This window comes from Microtus oregoni, unplaced genomic scaffold, assembly GCF_018167655.1.
Source record: "Microtus oregoni isolate MIOR12 unplaced genomic scaffold, Mior012 000009F_ref0000495, whole genome shotgun sequence".
In the NCBI taxonomy this organism is placed as follows: domain Eukaryota; kingdom Metazoa; phylum Chordata; class Mammalia; order Rodentia; family Cricetidae; genus Microtus; species Microtus oregoni.
In genome coordinates, this window is record NW_024543068.1 from 16,190,979 (window position 1) to 16,206,415 (window position 15,437).

Below are 15,437 nucleotides of genomic sequence, written 5' to 3' on the forward strand. Positions count from 1 at the left end.
CACAGAGTAAGCCCCATAGTGTGAAAGAGGACTTCTTTCACAAGTGAGGCAAGATGAGGTGCTTCATTGTCTGGGCTAGTTAGTGGGTCAATGCCTGGCCAGAGGAAGTCTGGAAAAGTCAGGGAAAGGGGAGCACTGTCCAATAGTGGGGGCTGCTTCTTTGGCTTCTTTCTACATTCAGGGACACACCCTGTCCAGTGCCCCACCCCTAGAAGTTTCCTGAGCTATCTTCTTTTCTAATTGTCTCTGGGGGATCTGAGCAAGGATGAAGAAGTCTCCCCTGAGGACCAATACACGGAACACAAGGAAAAGACCCTGGTGGTAGTCAGTCACTCCACACTGACCTCCATGGATCTCACAGATGCATCTGTTCCTCCTCAGTAAGAACCCTCCAATTCACAAAGACAAGAAGCAGAGAACGTCTGGCTTGCCCATCTGAACTTTAGGGCCTGAAGTGTTCTTCCTGCAGACCCATGGAAGGAGCATGCCCATGACAATATCATGAGAATAGCCTCCGGCCAACTAATCACCTTCATGGTCTAAATGGAAACAACTGGGAAAAATCAACTGTGGCTCAGCTACTTACACACCATGTAGATTCTGAGTCCACACATATCTTCAGAGGCTGTGGACGTGAAGTTATGGGTCTCAGGCATGAGCTGCATTCCTTGCGGTTACTAGAAGAAGCAATTTGTAGATATCCCCTCCTATACCCACATACTCTCCTTCCTTGTCAGTCTCTAGCAGGAGTAGGTAGCAGGATGTTTCCAGTTCTGACAGGATGAGGGGTATAAAGTTATACATACAATCAGGATAAAAATGAGGTGGGAAATTCACAAGAATTTCTTCTTAGCTTGTGCATTTTGAAGTCCAAGAGAGTCTTGCATAGACTAAGCTCTTCTCCCGTGTGATGAGTCTCTCATTCATTGGGGGAATCTGTCAGGTTACCCTAGAGACAAGAGAGTTTTTGCATGAGCAAAAAGAAGCTCCAGACATCCTGTGTTGTGTATGTCTTTGACTCTGCTCCCCAGTCTGCGCAGAGACCTTGCATTTATCATCTTCCATCCTCATACAAATTTCGGTCTGACAGTCCCTCTGTTCTGGAGTACCCGAAATCCAGAGTTCACCTACCCTTTCTGAACAAAAAGACTGTCAATTCCCAAAGCTGTAAACAACACGCCTTTATTGAACATTACTAAGGGCAGGGATAGGGCTAGACAGGGACTATCATCCACAGTCTAAAGAATGCATCTTTCCTTACATCATTCTTTCAGGGAAGATCAAGTGTAGCTGGGATACACTGGGAAGCAGAGCATGCTCTGATTACAAGGCTGGGGCTGGGAATGGTAAAAAGGGAACACCGTCCTGTTCTTGCATATTGTTCTCTGGGGCTCACCTTCAAGACTTACTCCCTACTTGCCATCAGCAGTCCATCTACTCTGGCAGGCTTGCAAAGCACACACGGTGTTCATGATAGTTAGCCAGAATCACAGTGGCCACCTAAGTGTCTTTTTCACCCACATGGAGCACTCATCATCATACCCCCATCCTTAGCACTCAGGTTTTTAGGGAAGGTGTGGGGTAACTTCCTTGTAGCTGCTCAGCAGTCTTTCCAGCTTCTCATGCCTCTTGCTGCTGTTCTTGCCTCGCATGCTCAAATGCTGCCATTTGCATGTGTTCTTGCTCATTCTCTCACTGCCTCCCTTATGCTGCCAGGAACCACAAAGCCTGGGGCCTCTTTCAAGATGGGATCTTAATGTTCTTTCCTTTTCTTTCTCCCCCTTCCCTGATACCCATTTTCAAACAGCGCTCCTGTTATCTCCAGGTAAGAGGTGTCTGCCTTTCCCCCTCTTTTCTATTCTTGCCAGTGCCATTACTTGGTTTAAGATCAATGTCCATTACATTACTTAACAGGAACTACAGGGTCAAGGTAACCTGACAGCTTCTCCCAATGACCAAGAGACTCCTTACTTAAAGTAATTGAGGGGAAGTAGATAATTCCTTGAACACCATTTTCACCAGTGAGAGTGTGAAAATGCATAGTTAGCTGTTAAAATAAAACTTACCAAGAAGATGGTAGGTCATAGATTTCCCTGCATCTCAGTTCGTCTGCCTCTTCTGTTGTTGGAGAGGAGATGGGAAGAGTTAAGACCAGACTCTCCAATGGGATTGACATAGTGCTCAAAAGGAAAGACTGACTTCAGCGACCCAGGGAGAAATAATGAAGAACTGCTGAGAACAGTAAAAGCGGTTTGTCTTTTAAAAAAATTACAGACTTTTACTGACCCTGGAGACCTTCTAACTCATCACAGATGAGTTTTGATTTGATTTGATAGCTAGATTTGAACTCATTTGTCATTTATCCTTAGAGTTACATATGCTCCAAACAGAAAAGCTATGTGTGGGAACAGGGAGAAGAAAGATATTTATAGATTTTATTTTAGCAAGATTCTCATTCAGAATTTAGATCCTGTGTAGGACACAGACCTACTTCGAGAGTATGCCGCCGTGAGTGGAAGCCCATCACAAACAGCATCCAACTTCAGGACCAGAAAAGGAAACAGCCCTCCATGTCTGGCAGCACTGTGCTCAATACAGATGGAGTGTGCGCCACAAGGCGGTTTCAATCTGTTTTAAAAGAATGCCTTACATTTCATCTGTTCTTTGAACACACACACACACACACACACACACACACACACACAGAGAGAGAGAGAGAGAGAGAGAGAGAGAGAGAGAGAGAGAGAGAGCCATTGAAGAGGCAAAAGATCTTACAGCATGCACTGGTGTTCCAAGTCACCTACAGGCCACCCCTTGGACTTAAGAAGAGGCAATAGGCATAGTAAGATCATTTGCCTCCTTGGAGCCTACAGCAGAAAGTGCACAGAGTTAATATGTTTTCTTTTTGTGGAAACATTGCTCCAGTCTCTTCATCTTCTTGCTTATTTTTATGCCGACAGGATACGGGCTAGCTCGAACTCTGTGCTCTGCACTCTCCTCCTGGGGTGTTGGTCTTTCTTTCCCTCTGCTCATACTACCCCACATGGATACATTCAGGTTTCTTTGTTCCAGTTCTTGCCTTCACTGCTAACACACATATTTGTATTTGGGTTAAGTTTCATTATACTTTTAACAAGATTTCAGACACCGATGGAAATATAAAATGCAGAGGGGGGCGTCCTACACTTCCTCTGAATCAGGAGCCCTTGATTAGGCTTTTCCACCCACCAGAAGCCTAAGGTTTCAATTTCCATCTTCCTGAGGGGACAGGCCGATGTGATTGACAGCACCTGGTGGTGAAAGAGAGTAAATGTGTTCATCCTGGGCTATTCCACCAAGTGTGAGGGCCTTAGAGTGAAAGCCCTGGCCACACCACTGCTTCTTCGTAGGGATATCCACAGGGCGTTCACAGCGTATCCTTGTCCAGCCTGGAGAGCTCTTTGTTCTTCCAATATTTGTCCAATCTTCTGTCATATTTACATTCTACCTCCTCCCCCACCTCTCTCCCTTTCTCTTCCTATAAATGAGGGTTTGTTTAGTCGGCCTGCACATTGAGATCACCTCTCATTGTTCTCTTCACTTGAAATTCTGAGGAGCAGTCAGAATCATTAGCATTCGTCTTTTAAGTCTGGGGCTTGTGAAATTAACTTAACTTGAACTATAGCTATGACCAGTCTATAAAAATTAGAAAAGGAGGAGGATTGACGTCAAGACACTAAGTCGAGGTTCATAGAAAGGCATGTGAGTCGGTTAACAGGAATATACAGAGTACTTCTGTGGGACTGTGGGTGACTTGCCAATAGAGCATTGGCTATTTGTCAAAGGGATTTTTGCAGAAGGCTAGACAGAAAAAGTGACTGTCACCACAGGGGTGGACAGGTCAGCAGGTGGATCAATAATATGCCAGATGGATATAGTGCTAGATTGACAGCTAGACAAGGGGTTAGACAGGTACATTTACGTGTCACTGGAGAGCTCATTATGGTGGCATAAAGTTCCTGTGGCACATGTGAAGTATGACATGAGGGAACTGGCAAGGGAGGAGCAGAATAACACTGTCACTGCTGAGACAAGCAGTGGTATATGATGCCAAAGCCAGAAGGAAGAGGAGACGGCTACTCATTCTTTCAGGAGTCTGTCTTCCCTAAGGGCTTTTCTCCCAGGTTGCCTTGCAGTTCCATTTCCAGGGCTGCTGTTCTTGTAAATAGTCCCAGCACATTCAGACTCCTGGATTTGCCTTCTGAATGAACTCATATGAGACCCATATTAAATGAAGTAAGTGAGGTGAGGCTGTACCATAAGATGTCCTCCAGCTTGGAAATATAAAAGAACAAGGAATAGCTGAGTGTTCAGCCACAAACAAGGCATGTATGCCATCCCTCCAAGACTCAGAGAACACCATGGGAGAGAAGCAGGAAGAATGTAACAGCCAGAGAATGGGGTGAAGGGCCACAGAATATCATCTCCTGAACACAGTACAGCCATTCTAACCCTGAACTCAATACAACTGCACTCGCCTACCCTGAACCTGTACAAGAATGGACCTGTCAACAGCCAACCACAGAAGGGAAATGCACTCAAGAGGACCCTCCCAACCTGCAACCCTCATGACCATGATAGATTCTTGGAACTAGAGAGTTGCTGCCATCAGTTGAGTAACCACTGGTGAACCCACAAGTCTCTAGTAGAGAATTTCAAACCCATCCTTATGTGGATGGCCCAGGTTAAACTCACTGAGTCTCAAAATAAAACCCGAATGTGTGAACATGGAAAGGGGACTTGTATGATTGAGAGAGACTTGATGGGGTGATGGAGAATGAGGAAGGGGCCTATAGAATACATTGTGAGAAAAAATGAGCACAATGTGTGTGTGTGTGTGTGTGTGAGAGAGAGAGAGAGAGAGAGAGAGAGAGAGAGAGAGAGAGAGAGCTTAATCTTCAAAAACCACCAGAGCTACTATGGTGCAGCACCACGGACAGCTCCCAGACATTGTCGGGATGGCCTTCTCGTTCATTGGTTGTAGAGTCCAGTAGAAAGTTCAGACACTGGAGTCTGCACACCATCAACTGTCCTTATTCTGGCTAACCAAGGAAATCTTTATATAAATAAGTCTCCTACCTAGTAAAACCCAGCCATATTTTATAGTTTTTCCTGTGGATTGCTTTTATTGCAACCTCAAGAACCCAAGGGGGGGGGGGGGAGGAGAAAAAAAAGAAAAAGGAAAAGAAAAAGACTTTCTTGGCCTCTGACCCATTTTGTCCTTGGGATTATCCAAGGACTAGAGGATTCCCAAGGGACGTTTACTCTGTGGAATGAAAGCAATTAAGGAGCTGAATGAAAGAACTAATTACATGTGAGAATGCGGACTTGGATGGGGAGATGTTTAAATGAGCTCTGAAAGAAACAGACTGCCAAGAGCGATTTTCTAATCAAAGGGGAATGAAAAGATTCAATCTCTATTTCACTCTAATCCAGAAAAACATGTCTTCATGGTGAAGTGGCTGAAGTGGAAAACCTGTTTAGCTGTTCAGCGTGAGAAGGGACCGTTGGTAAATGATGCAAGATGCTGAGGGCCGCAGAGAATGCTTATAAAGAAAATAAAGGGAGGACTTTGTTTTATTTTTACTTTGAGTGTTTTTTTAAGCCCAGAAGAAATGGCCCTGCCTTGTATAGGAATCTTGGAGGAATCTATCTCTGGAACACCATAAAGTGTCCTGGGAATTATCCAAGTTTCCCATTGTGAAGATGTCAGTCACCTGTATGAAACGGAGATGGTTTTGCAAACATTCCCTTTCTCTTTCATAGATGCAACAGTGCCAACAATGTTGAAAACAAATGACAATGGGGGCCAGTAGGCAGTGCCTTTGGATCCGTGTATCTTCCAGAACTCTTACATGAAGTAATGGACAATCAGATCCAGCAGTGCAAAATAGTTAAGATCATGCGATTTGGCTTTTCTTCCCAGCTCTGCAGCCACTCTCTAAATGGCTTGGGAGCATCATTTGGTACCATTCACTGGGAATTCTTTGGGTCAGATTCCCTACCCGAAAATAAAATCAAAAGAGAAATGCTCATTCTCAGGTCTACCAGGAGCATGTCTGTGGCCTGATCAGGGTGTTCAGCCATTAGTAGAAAGAGAAACTAGAGATGCCCAGTCCCTGTTCTTGAGAACGCCTTGCTTTCCACCCACTGCCCATGCCCCTGAGCCATAAAGTCCTGGGAGATGGAAAAGGTGCTAAAGCTCATCTGATTTTTCTTTTGTTGCAGAGGTGACAGACAGGAAGCTGACTATGGAGGAAGAGGAGGCCAAGAGAATAGCAGAGATGGGAAAGCCAATATTGGGTGAACACCCCAAACTAGAGGTCATCATTGAAGAGTCCTATGAGTTCAAGGTCAGACCATCAGTGAGGTCTATTGATAGCTAAAGTGGGAAACAGAAGAGATGAGGCTTTTTTTTCTAATTTCACCACAGAAAATGTGAATTAGAAACCAAACAAATCACTTCTCCATCCCAGGGCTCAGTTTTCCATTTATAATATGTAACAAGTGTTCTGGTTATTTGTATGCTAGGAATACTATAGAGAAACATGATCTAAAATATGAAATAAGTAGGGCAGGGTGCTCTTAGATGTGTCACCAAAATTTTATGTTTTAAACATACCAAAACTCACTACTGCAGACCAAGGTTTACTGACGTCTTATTCTACAGTTACATTTCAAGCCAGGTGTGGCGGGCCAAGCCTTTAATCCAAGGCACTTGTGAGGCTGAAGCAGGTGTGTCTGTGAGTTCAAGGTCAACCTGGCCTACGTGGAGAATTCCCTGACAACTGCCGCAGAAGAGAGAGACAGACCCTGTCTCAAAAGACCATTATATCCTCTGTAGTTACATTCATCTGAACACCCAGTGTCTGAATCCACAATTAGAGAAAAAGGAACTAGGGGGATTGCCCAAGAAGATCTCATCCAAGGACACCACCTCATGAAAAGATTTTAGAACCCTTGCGATTCAGGGCATCTTTCATTCCTTTGTAACAGGGCAGGCCTCATTAGTCTTGAGAAATCTAACCTCATGAGTCTAAGTTTTTCTCTCCATAATAGAGTACAGTGGATAAGCTGATCAAGAAGACAAACCTGGCGCTGGTTGTGGGGACCCATTCTTGGAGGGACCAGTTCATGGAAGCCATCACTGTTAGTGCAGGTAAGAGGACCCTCACGATAGCCTTTCTAGGAGTGCAGATAGCCGCCAAGAAAGAAGATCACGGCCCCCTTAGTGGCTCATCACTTTCAAGGAGAGCTCTTCAGTGGAATCTTCCCAGCTTCGGTCTGAGATGCTTATCCCTTTCAATGGGTAACTAAAAGATAGAGGGTAGTGACGAGCTAAACGTTGGTGGCGCACGCCTTTAATCCCAGCACTCGGAGACAGAGGCAGGCGGATCTCTGTGAGTTCAAGGCCAGCCTTGTCTACAAAAGCTAGTTTCAGGACAGGCTCCAAAGCTACAGAGAAACCCTGTCTCAGAAAAACAAAATAAAAAAAAAAAGAGGGTAGTGACATCTGGATTCAATTCCTGATTCTTCTGTGTGAGCTAGTGTAAGTATCCTTTCTATCTTCAATGTTTTCAGTCCTAAAAAGAACTGCTGTTGCCTTTCTCAGAAGTACAAGTACAAAATATGTACCAGTGAAATCCAGTTTCCATCATTCCTCACCTCCCCACAAGTTTGCTTTTCCTTTTTGGTAAAATGAAAAAGAATTCTTGTTTAGAAACTGGATGTTAAGAGCTAGCAAAATGCTTTGCGTTGACCTCCCTGATGAATCTCTACACTGGATGAGTTCTTTGACATTAACAGAATGACTCCGCCATAGTGTCGCCAGCCTAGGCAGAAGTCCCAGATACCCACAGATGTGTTGGAATGAGAATGGACAGGGTCTCCCAACTGCCCCTGTATTGTCTCTCAGCAACACTATAGTTCTCTTGAACAGACAAGCACTACTGGCCTTGTCTTTTTCCATGAGATTTTGTTGTCATAGCAACCCACGGGGTTACATCCCTAAGGTCTCAGAGCCAGAGCAAAAGCACAGCCAGGAAGAGAGGCTTGCTACTGCTGCTGCCCTGCTCCCACATCCATTCTGCCATGCCCCTTCTGATGACATGACTGTGCCCCTCAAGAGACCACAGAAGGAATGTAGGCCACACAGTCTACTTCCCTTCACAAAGGAAGGATCTGAAGTTCAAAAACTCTAAAGTACCCCAGGCTAAGATTCCTTTCATTTAAAATTGGAATTAGAGCCCAGATTCCTGATTTCTGTTCTTTGCAAACTGAAAGCATTTAAACTTGCCCTTGAAGGGACACAGGTACCTCAGTACATTCTCTCTGGGGGCGGTCACTGGCGGGGCACATGTACCCATAGTTGCTAGCAAAGACAGAGACCATCCCTGCCCTGTTCCATGGGCTATCTGAGGAAGGGTACAGCCTCTATGTTCTGGAATGACATCCATCCCTCTGGTGGTGGATGATGGCAGAATTATGGTTGTATAGCTGAAGACAGGTTAGAAACTTGAGAGGAACCTCACTGGCACCCAGTGAGGAGTGGTCAAGCACACAGCCAGTTCTGTTTCCTTTACCTAGAAAATCAACTACAGCGTGTCCCTGCCTCCTTTCTAACCCCTCCTTGTCCTCCTCTTCTCCCACTCTGCCTCTTACTTGCATCCTCTCTTCTTTTTCTATAATCTACAGTTCGTTCGCTTAGCACCCTGCATTGAAACTAGGTCATAGATGACCCTATGACCAATTCATTTCCCATCATCCCCACTGTGTAACACGGGGTTACACACGCTGTTCCTCACTTGCTGTCCAGAGAGATCAGCATCCCCACTCAGCCCAGGATGCCTGTAGCATGGGTTGGACTTGACTTTTTCACGAATGAAGATCTGATCTCACTTCCCTGTCTCAAGCCTGTTTATCTTACCTCCAGCAGGGGATGAAGATGAGGATGAATCGGGAGAGGAGAGGCTGCCTTCCTGCTTTGACTACGTCATGCACTTCCTGACAGTCTTCTGGAAGGTGCTTTTTGCCTGTGTGCCCCCCACGGAGTACTGCCACGGCTGGGCCTGCTTTGTGGTCTCCATCCTCATTATTGGCATGCTCACCGCCATCATCGGGGATCTGGCCTCTCACTTCGGCTGCACAATTGGGCTCAAGGATTCAGTCACAGCTGTTGTCTTTGTGGCATTCGGCACCTCTGTGCCAGGTGAGAGTGAGAGGTACTTAAGTTTGCCAAGGGGATATCCCCTGGTTCAAATGACCCCTGGACTCTGCCTCGTCTCAGATAGGAAGCAACAGGCACTGTGGGTGATAACCAATTCACACGTTCAATCACTGCTCTGCTCATCAAAATCTTAGACAGGAAAACTGAGGTCTACCAAGGATATAGAACCTGACCAAGTAAGCGGCCCAATTTCTTAGCCTTTATATTGTATTACTAGGACACAAGAAATGCAGTTAAATGCATACGATAATGTCCTTCCACTTGCCTCTGGCAGCCTCTGAGAGATTAATTATTACCTTGCTTACAAATGTCCCTATCAAAATGTCCACAATCCTTTTTGGCCTCCCTTGCTCCCGTGGGCATCTATGAGGGCAAAGTGTCTCCTATCAGAACAGGCATAAGAACCTTAGTTGAGATTTGTCTTTCCGTGTGAGGAATTACATGCTCTTTATTGCCTTCTAAATATCCCAAGGCAAACAGCAGTAAGGATTCATTAATTCACTTAGTAGACTAATATTTACTGAGCTCCCGGGATGCCCGATGCAGTGCCGTGCTAGTTGCTCATCTATTGTGTGGGTTGAGGCACACATGTTTCCTTCTCAGCCCTCAGCTAAAAATCTAGCAAAGGAGACTCTACCCAAATGATTTTTTTTTAAAAAATCTCAACGATTTCTATGAAGTAAAGGTGTCAAACAGGGAACCTTAGTTAAGTCGGGTTAGGCCAGGTCCTGCAGAAATCAGGCCTGAATGACAAGCAGCAGGTAGCAGATACAGGGTGACTGTAGTAGGCCAGGCTCCCTACTGGAGAGACCTAGTCTGGGTCTCTACGGCACCTGAACTCTGACCTTTTGCTAGCTTCAAGTACTTGGGCTAAATCTTACCAGGCAGAAGTCAGCAGGGGGAACCAAGGGCCACTTTCATTGGAAAAAAGAAACATCCTGCTGGAGATCAATTACACCCATTCACTTCTTCAGCATGGCCATGACAAAAGTCCCAAGGAAAATGCTTAAAGAAGGAAGGATTCGTTTCACTCACGGTTTCAGGAGTGTTAACACAGCATGGCAGGGAAGGAGGCATGACGGAGAAAAGCAAGTCACATCACGGTTGACAAGAACCAGAGAATGAGAACGTAGGACAGACCCAAGGCAAGCTATAAGCTCCAAGAAATGCCCCCCCCCCCACAAGTGAGCTACATCCCCCACCTAGGTCCCTCCTACCTTTCACTGCCGCCTAATATCGCCATCGTATTGTGACTCTAAAATGGATTCGTCCATTCCTTGAGACACAGCCCCTGGGATCTAATAGTCTCTGGAGACTTCATTGCAGGTACACCCAAAGGTGTGCTCTACCACTTCCCCTGGGTGGCTCTCCATCAAGTCGACACTCAAAACGAATCGTCACACGATATCTACACCACACTCCAGGAACTCCTCCTTCTCAACTCCCAGGACAGACCAGGGCGGGGGTGAGGGTGTCTTAGTCATGCCGGAAGTCTGGCTATTATGGAAATAAATCTGTTGATAAGAAGTCAGATGATGGCAGGAGCTTTGCAGTTGAAATGCCCTGTGCTCGCTGTTCTCTGGGCCTTGGTGTGTCTAAACTGATGGAGGGGAAGGATCCCGTGTGAGGGGAAAGAATAAAGTAGGGAAGGAGAGCTTGACTTCAAGGTCATAGTCAAGTTGGGGCAAGAAGCTTTCTCTGGGCGATCTGAGAAATTTGACAAGAGTGAGACATCAGGCTATACTGGTAGAGAGATCCTTCAAGGTATTTCCAAGGCCTGGAAGTTGGTCCAGAAAGCACCTGACAATCTTAGAGCTTTCCGAAGAATATACTGAGGTCCATGCCTCTGCCATAGCTCTTGTGAAAGCTCTCTGGGAATGAGAGGGTGTTATGGGCAGGGTCCTCCCATGGGGATTCTAGAGTCAAGTCTCTTGCTCACTCAAGTGACCTTGTGTAGATGCCTTGATCCTGATTCTCCTGTGTGCATGAGCATTGCTCAGTCACTTTCAGGGTTAAACGAGTGCATGCCCCACAGGACAGTTACAACCAATCACCTGCTCCAGCTGCTTCCCTAGTTGCCTGGGCAGATGTTATGAAGTGACTGAATCTTCTTTGCTACAAACATGATATAATTGTTAGCAGGGAGTGATAGGCTCCCTTGGTAAATATTAGAACAGGAATAAATAGCTCTTAGGGTGTTTCATACACCTACAGATGAGGAACGGGAAACCCAGACCCTTCATTGGATCTATAATCTTTAAAGCTATTCAGTTCATGAGTGACAGGGCTGGAAAGTGGCCCGTTTGCCCGCACTGCCAAGCTGCCTATGAGGGATACTCAAAGGCAAACCCTGCACATCCCAGTCTCCCACGGCTCCCATTTGTCTCTGTCCTTTTCCAGATACATTCGCCAGCAAAGCTGCTGCCCTGCAGGATGTGTATGCAGATGCCTCCATTGGCAATGTCACCGGCAGTAATGCTGTCAACGTCTTCCTGGGTATTGGCTTGGCCTGGTCCGTGGCCGCCATCTACTGGGCCATGCAGGGACAGGAGTTCCATGTGTCTGCTGGCACTCTAGCCTTCTCGGTCACTCTTTTCACCATCTTTGCATTCGTCTGCCTCAGTGTACTCTTGTACCGTCGGCGGCCCCACCTGGGCGGGGAGCTCGGAGGTCCCCGTGGCTGCAAGCTTGCCACTACGTGGCTCTTCGTCAGCCTGTGGCTCCTCTACATACTTTTTGCCACACTGGAGGCCTACTGCTACATCAAGGGGTTCTGAACCACCAGAGCAAGACCTCCACAGGGCAGGCCTGGAGCTTCTCCGAAGAGAAGGGCGCTTCCTCTCCAACCTCTCCAGGTTGAGCGCAGCCCTGGAGAAGCAGCATCGGGACCCAAGCCCCAGGAACGTCACCTGACCTAGGCCCTGGCACTGCACAGAAAGGGCAAAAAAATCTAACCAATCCAATGGAATGGAGGAGACACCACCTGTCCAAAGTATTTAATTAACAACAAACCAACAGCAGCAACAAATCCACCTCTACCCCATCCTCCATTCATGTCCCCGAGCCGTCTCTTGTGTATCCCACTATTCCTTTGACTCTAGTTCCCTGCAGGGCAGGATTTCCCCTGCCTCCCGTGACATGCATCAAGACTCCCTCATTCAGCTGTTAGGGTGTGAGGACGAGCCATCTCCACATGGCTGATTTTGGGGTGCTCTCTTCATCAAATTGCCAGTGTGATCACTTTCGTCTCCCTGCCAGGCTCCACTTATTGTCTTGTCTTTTCTTTCTGAAGTTAGTGACAAAGGTCCCTGAAGGAACTCCAAGTCTGAGCGACAGATGGAGGCATGGGCTTGCTGACACACACCCTCCTGCTCTCACAAAGCCGCAGCTGTCTCTTGGCTCCAACTCAGGGTGCAGGAGGAGTTTCGTCTGCTTGCATTGACATCACACCAAAATTACAGCGCAGTCACACTCATCTTTACGGAGGTCATTCTGCTTCTCCGTGTTGTATGTCAGCCCCTGTATGTGTGCCCTCCCACAGAGACACTTGCCAAGTTGAGGCTTGGTAATAGGAAATAAGAGTCCCCCATGCTGACCAAGGGCAGCTGGAGAAATAGAAGGGAAACCCCCTCCAATGTTCTGGTGTTTGTGTCTGAGGTGGGAGAGAAGAGGGTGCCCAACTGGGGAGGTCTCTAAGGGAATGGATCACATGTAGAGGGTTGGTGTTTCTGGAGAATGCCGGCATTACCACCCCTCCCTCGCCAGTGCGCCATACTCAAAAGGCTAAGGAGATTGCTTGAAGTGATGTGAGAATTTGGAGGTTTCTAAGAGAACAGGGGGCCCCTTCCTCCTCTCCTGGCCTTCAGGCCACTTTTGAAAGCATGCCCACAAGATAGGAACTGGAATCTCTCATTTCCCCCATGTTCCTGCTTGTTTTTAAGCCTCAGAAAGTTCTCGACCCAGCCTGTGGGGTATTTCTTATACCCCCTCCTTTCCCAGGAATCCAAGTCATCACATTCCCAAAGAGCCAGGGCTCTTAGAAAATGAGGATGGACACACTGACACCCCCCCCCCCAGACCTTTTCCTGACGTATTTGAAAAGTCCTGGCTTTAACACACACACACACACACACACACACACACACACACATACACACACTACAAAACTGCCCACGGGTCTTGAGGCTTTCTGCATTGACATAAATACATTTTCTAAGACAGAAAAAAATGAAATTAAAATAACACCTGTTTAATTTTGAACACATTTTTTTAAGAAAAAAAGAAAACAATGTTCGTGTCCTAAGCTATGTTGACAGTTGCTGGTGGAAATGTTGGGTTGGTTCAAAAAAATAAATAAATAAAAGTGAAAGATCTACTTCTATGTCTCTCTACTCACAGCCTGTTTCTGCCCATGGTTCTTCCTTCAATGAATGGTCCAAGGCCCATCTTGGGAATCTGCTGAAGCAGAAGCAATTGAACCAAAGGTGTCATCTCCCATCAAACACAAGTGTTAATGTGCTAGGCATTGTAATTTTTTCAGAAAAAAAATGTTTAGGAAACGCTGCCTGTCACAACCCAGACGTAAAGAAGACACAGGTAATAAGAACTGTGCCGATGAAGGCTAGGGAGCATTTTGTACCAGAAGGGCACAGCAGGGCAGGACTGTGACTAGGAAGTCATATTTAGCCAGAGCTCCACACATAGACCCAGAACCAGCATTCATCTGCTCATCGCACACTCCACAGTCCTGCAGTGATCGCCTTCCACGTGTTGTTACACTCTGTGACACCGTGAAGATTCAGTTCCTGACCACAAGAAAGTCACAATCAAAGAAATGAAATAAAATTTCTTTTAATATGGTGCTTCGGGGTTCTAAGAGACAGATACCAATTAAATGGTTCTAGAAATAGACGTGAAAGCATTGGGATGCCTGGTTGGGGGAGGTTTTTGAGAAACTCAGATCAGGAAGTCCTGGAAAGCCAAGCCTTCCCTGCCTCCCATCCATGTGTTCCCTCCGGTCCTTGCTTCTGTCTGACTGTGGAGCCCTTCGCTCCCTCGTCTCCCTAGGAGACCCCTTTGTTTGCCTTGACCTACAGTCCAGCTCAGTTGACAGCTCTGGTGTGATTTCATGGCCTCACAGCTCCACTCTACAGAACTGACTGAAACTCTTGGGAATCTGAGAGCAAATTCTCAATTGAGAGACCACAACTAACTCCCCATACCCAGAAGGGCATTTCCAGAAGACATAAAACTTTGTGGAGGCTACCTTGTGTGTGTGTGTGTGTGTGTGTGTGTGTGTGTGTGTGTGAGAGAGAGAGAGAGAGAGAGAGAGAGAGAGAGAGAGAGAGAGAGACAGAGAGAGAGAGAGACAGAGAGAGAGAGACAGAGAGAGAGAGAGAGACAGAGAGAGACAGAGAGAGACGGGGGGAGAGAGAGAGAGAGGGCATGTGAAGAGGTGAGTGGAAAATGTGTGGATAGTTAGCTATGCTCTTAAGCCTGTTCCAGGCCCAAACAAGTCCTAGAAAATGAAGAGGTAAGAATTACACACATATGTTAGTGCCCTTCTGAAAGCTATGGAGTGGACGGAGCCCATGAAGTTTGTGCACAGTTAGGTGCAAACATGAAAAAGGCCCTGTGACACATGTGTTCTGAGCGTGGCATGAGCAGAGGGCCACAGGACACAGTCATGTGGCAACACTGACTGGGTCCTGAATTGGGAAGGACCTCACTGAGAATGGGACCTTAAAGCAAAATGTACAGTAATTTACTTTGGTGAAAGGACTCAACATTGAAAGACAGACAAAAAGGAACCCGATAGGACCGTGGCATGGAGCTCAAGAAGAAAAAATGCAGGTGGATGCTAGCTACTGCCTGCTGGTATATCTGAGAAAGGATAAGCCCAAGGAAAGGTCCTCTGTTAAAGGCAAAAGGAAAGAAAAGAAACGGAATAAAAAGAGAATTCTACCACCACCAAAATGAATAAATACATATCACTTATCTTTTTGCATGGTGGAGTTTAACCCTTGCCTAGGCTTAAATTTCTGGCAAAACTGGGCTAAGAAAGCAGATTTGAGAATATAAGCCCTTCAAAGCACTGATAACTAGAATACAATAGATAGGTAGGTGAGTGGGTAGGATGGGTGGGTGGATGGATGGATAGATAGATTAGATA

The 15,437-nt window shown here is 46.3% G+C and overlaps 1 protein-coding gene across 5 annotated transcripts in view; it reads left to right on the plus strand.

Annotated features, from left to right (window-relative positions):
• Slc8a3 (solute carrier family 8 member A3) overlaps positions 1–13,632 on the plus strand; it is a 150,481-nt gene extending 136,849 nt beyond the window's left edge. For 3 of the 5 annotated variants that reach the window (XM_041658402.1, XM_041658403.1, XM_041658406.1), the window contains 5 exons: positions 1,808–1,825; positions 6,268–6,392; positions 7,099–7,198; positions 8,972–9,247; positions 11,666–13,632. In XM_041658402.1, the coding sequence (XP_041514336.1) occupies positions 1,808–1,825; positions 6,268–6,392; positions 7,099–7,198; positions 8,972–9,247; positions 11,666–12,042 (896 nt within the window). In that variant the 3' untranslated portion in view covers positions 12,043–13,632. The remainder of the gene's footprint in view (positions 1–1,807; positions 1,826–6,267; positions 6,393–7,098; positions 7,199–8,971; positions 9,248–11,665) is intronic. The other 2 variants (XM_041658404.1, XM_041658405.1) reach the window with 2 other exon arrangements.
• Positions 13,633–15,437: the final 1,805 nt, after the last annotated feature.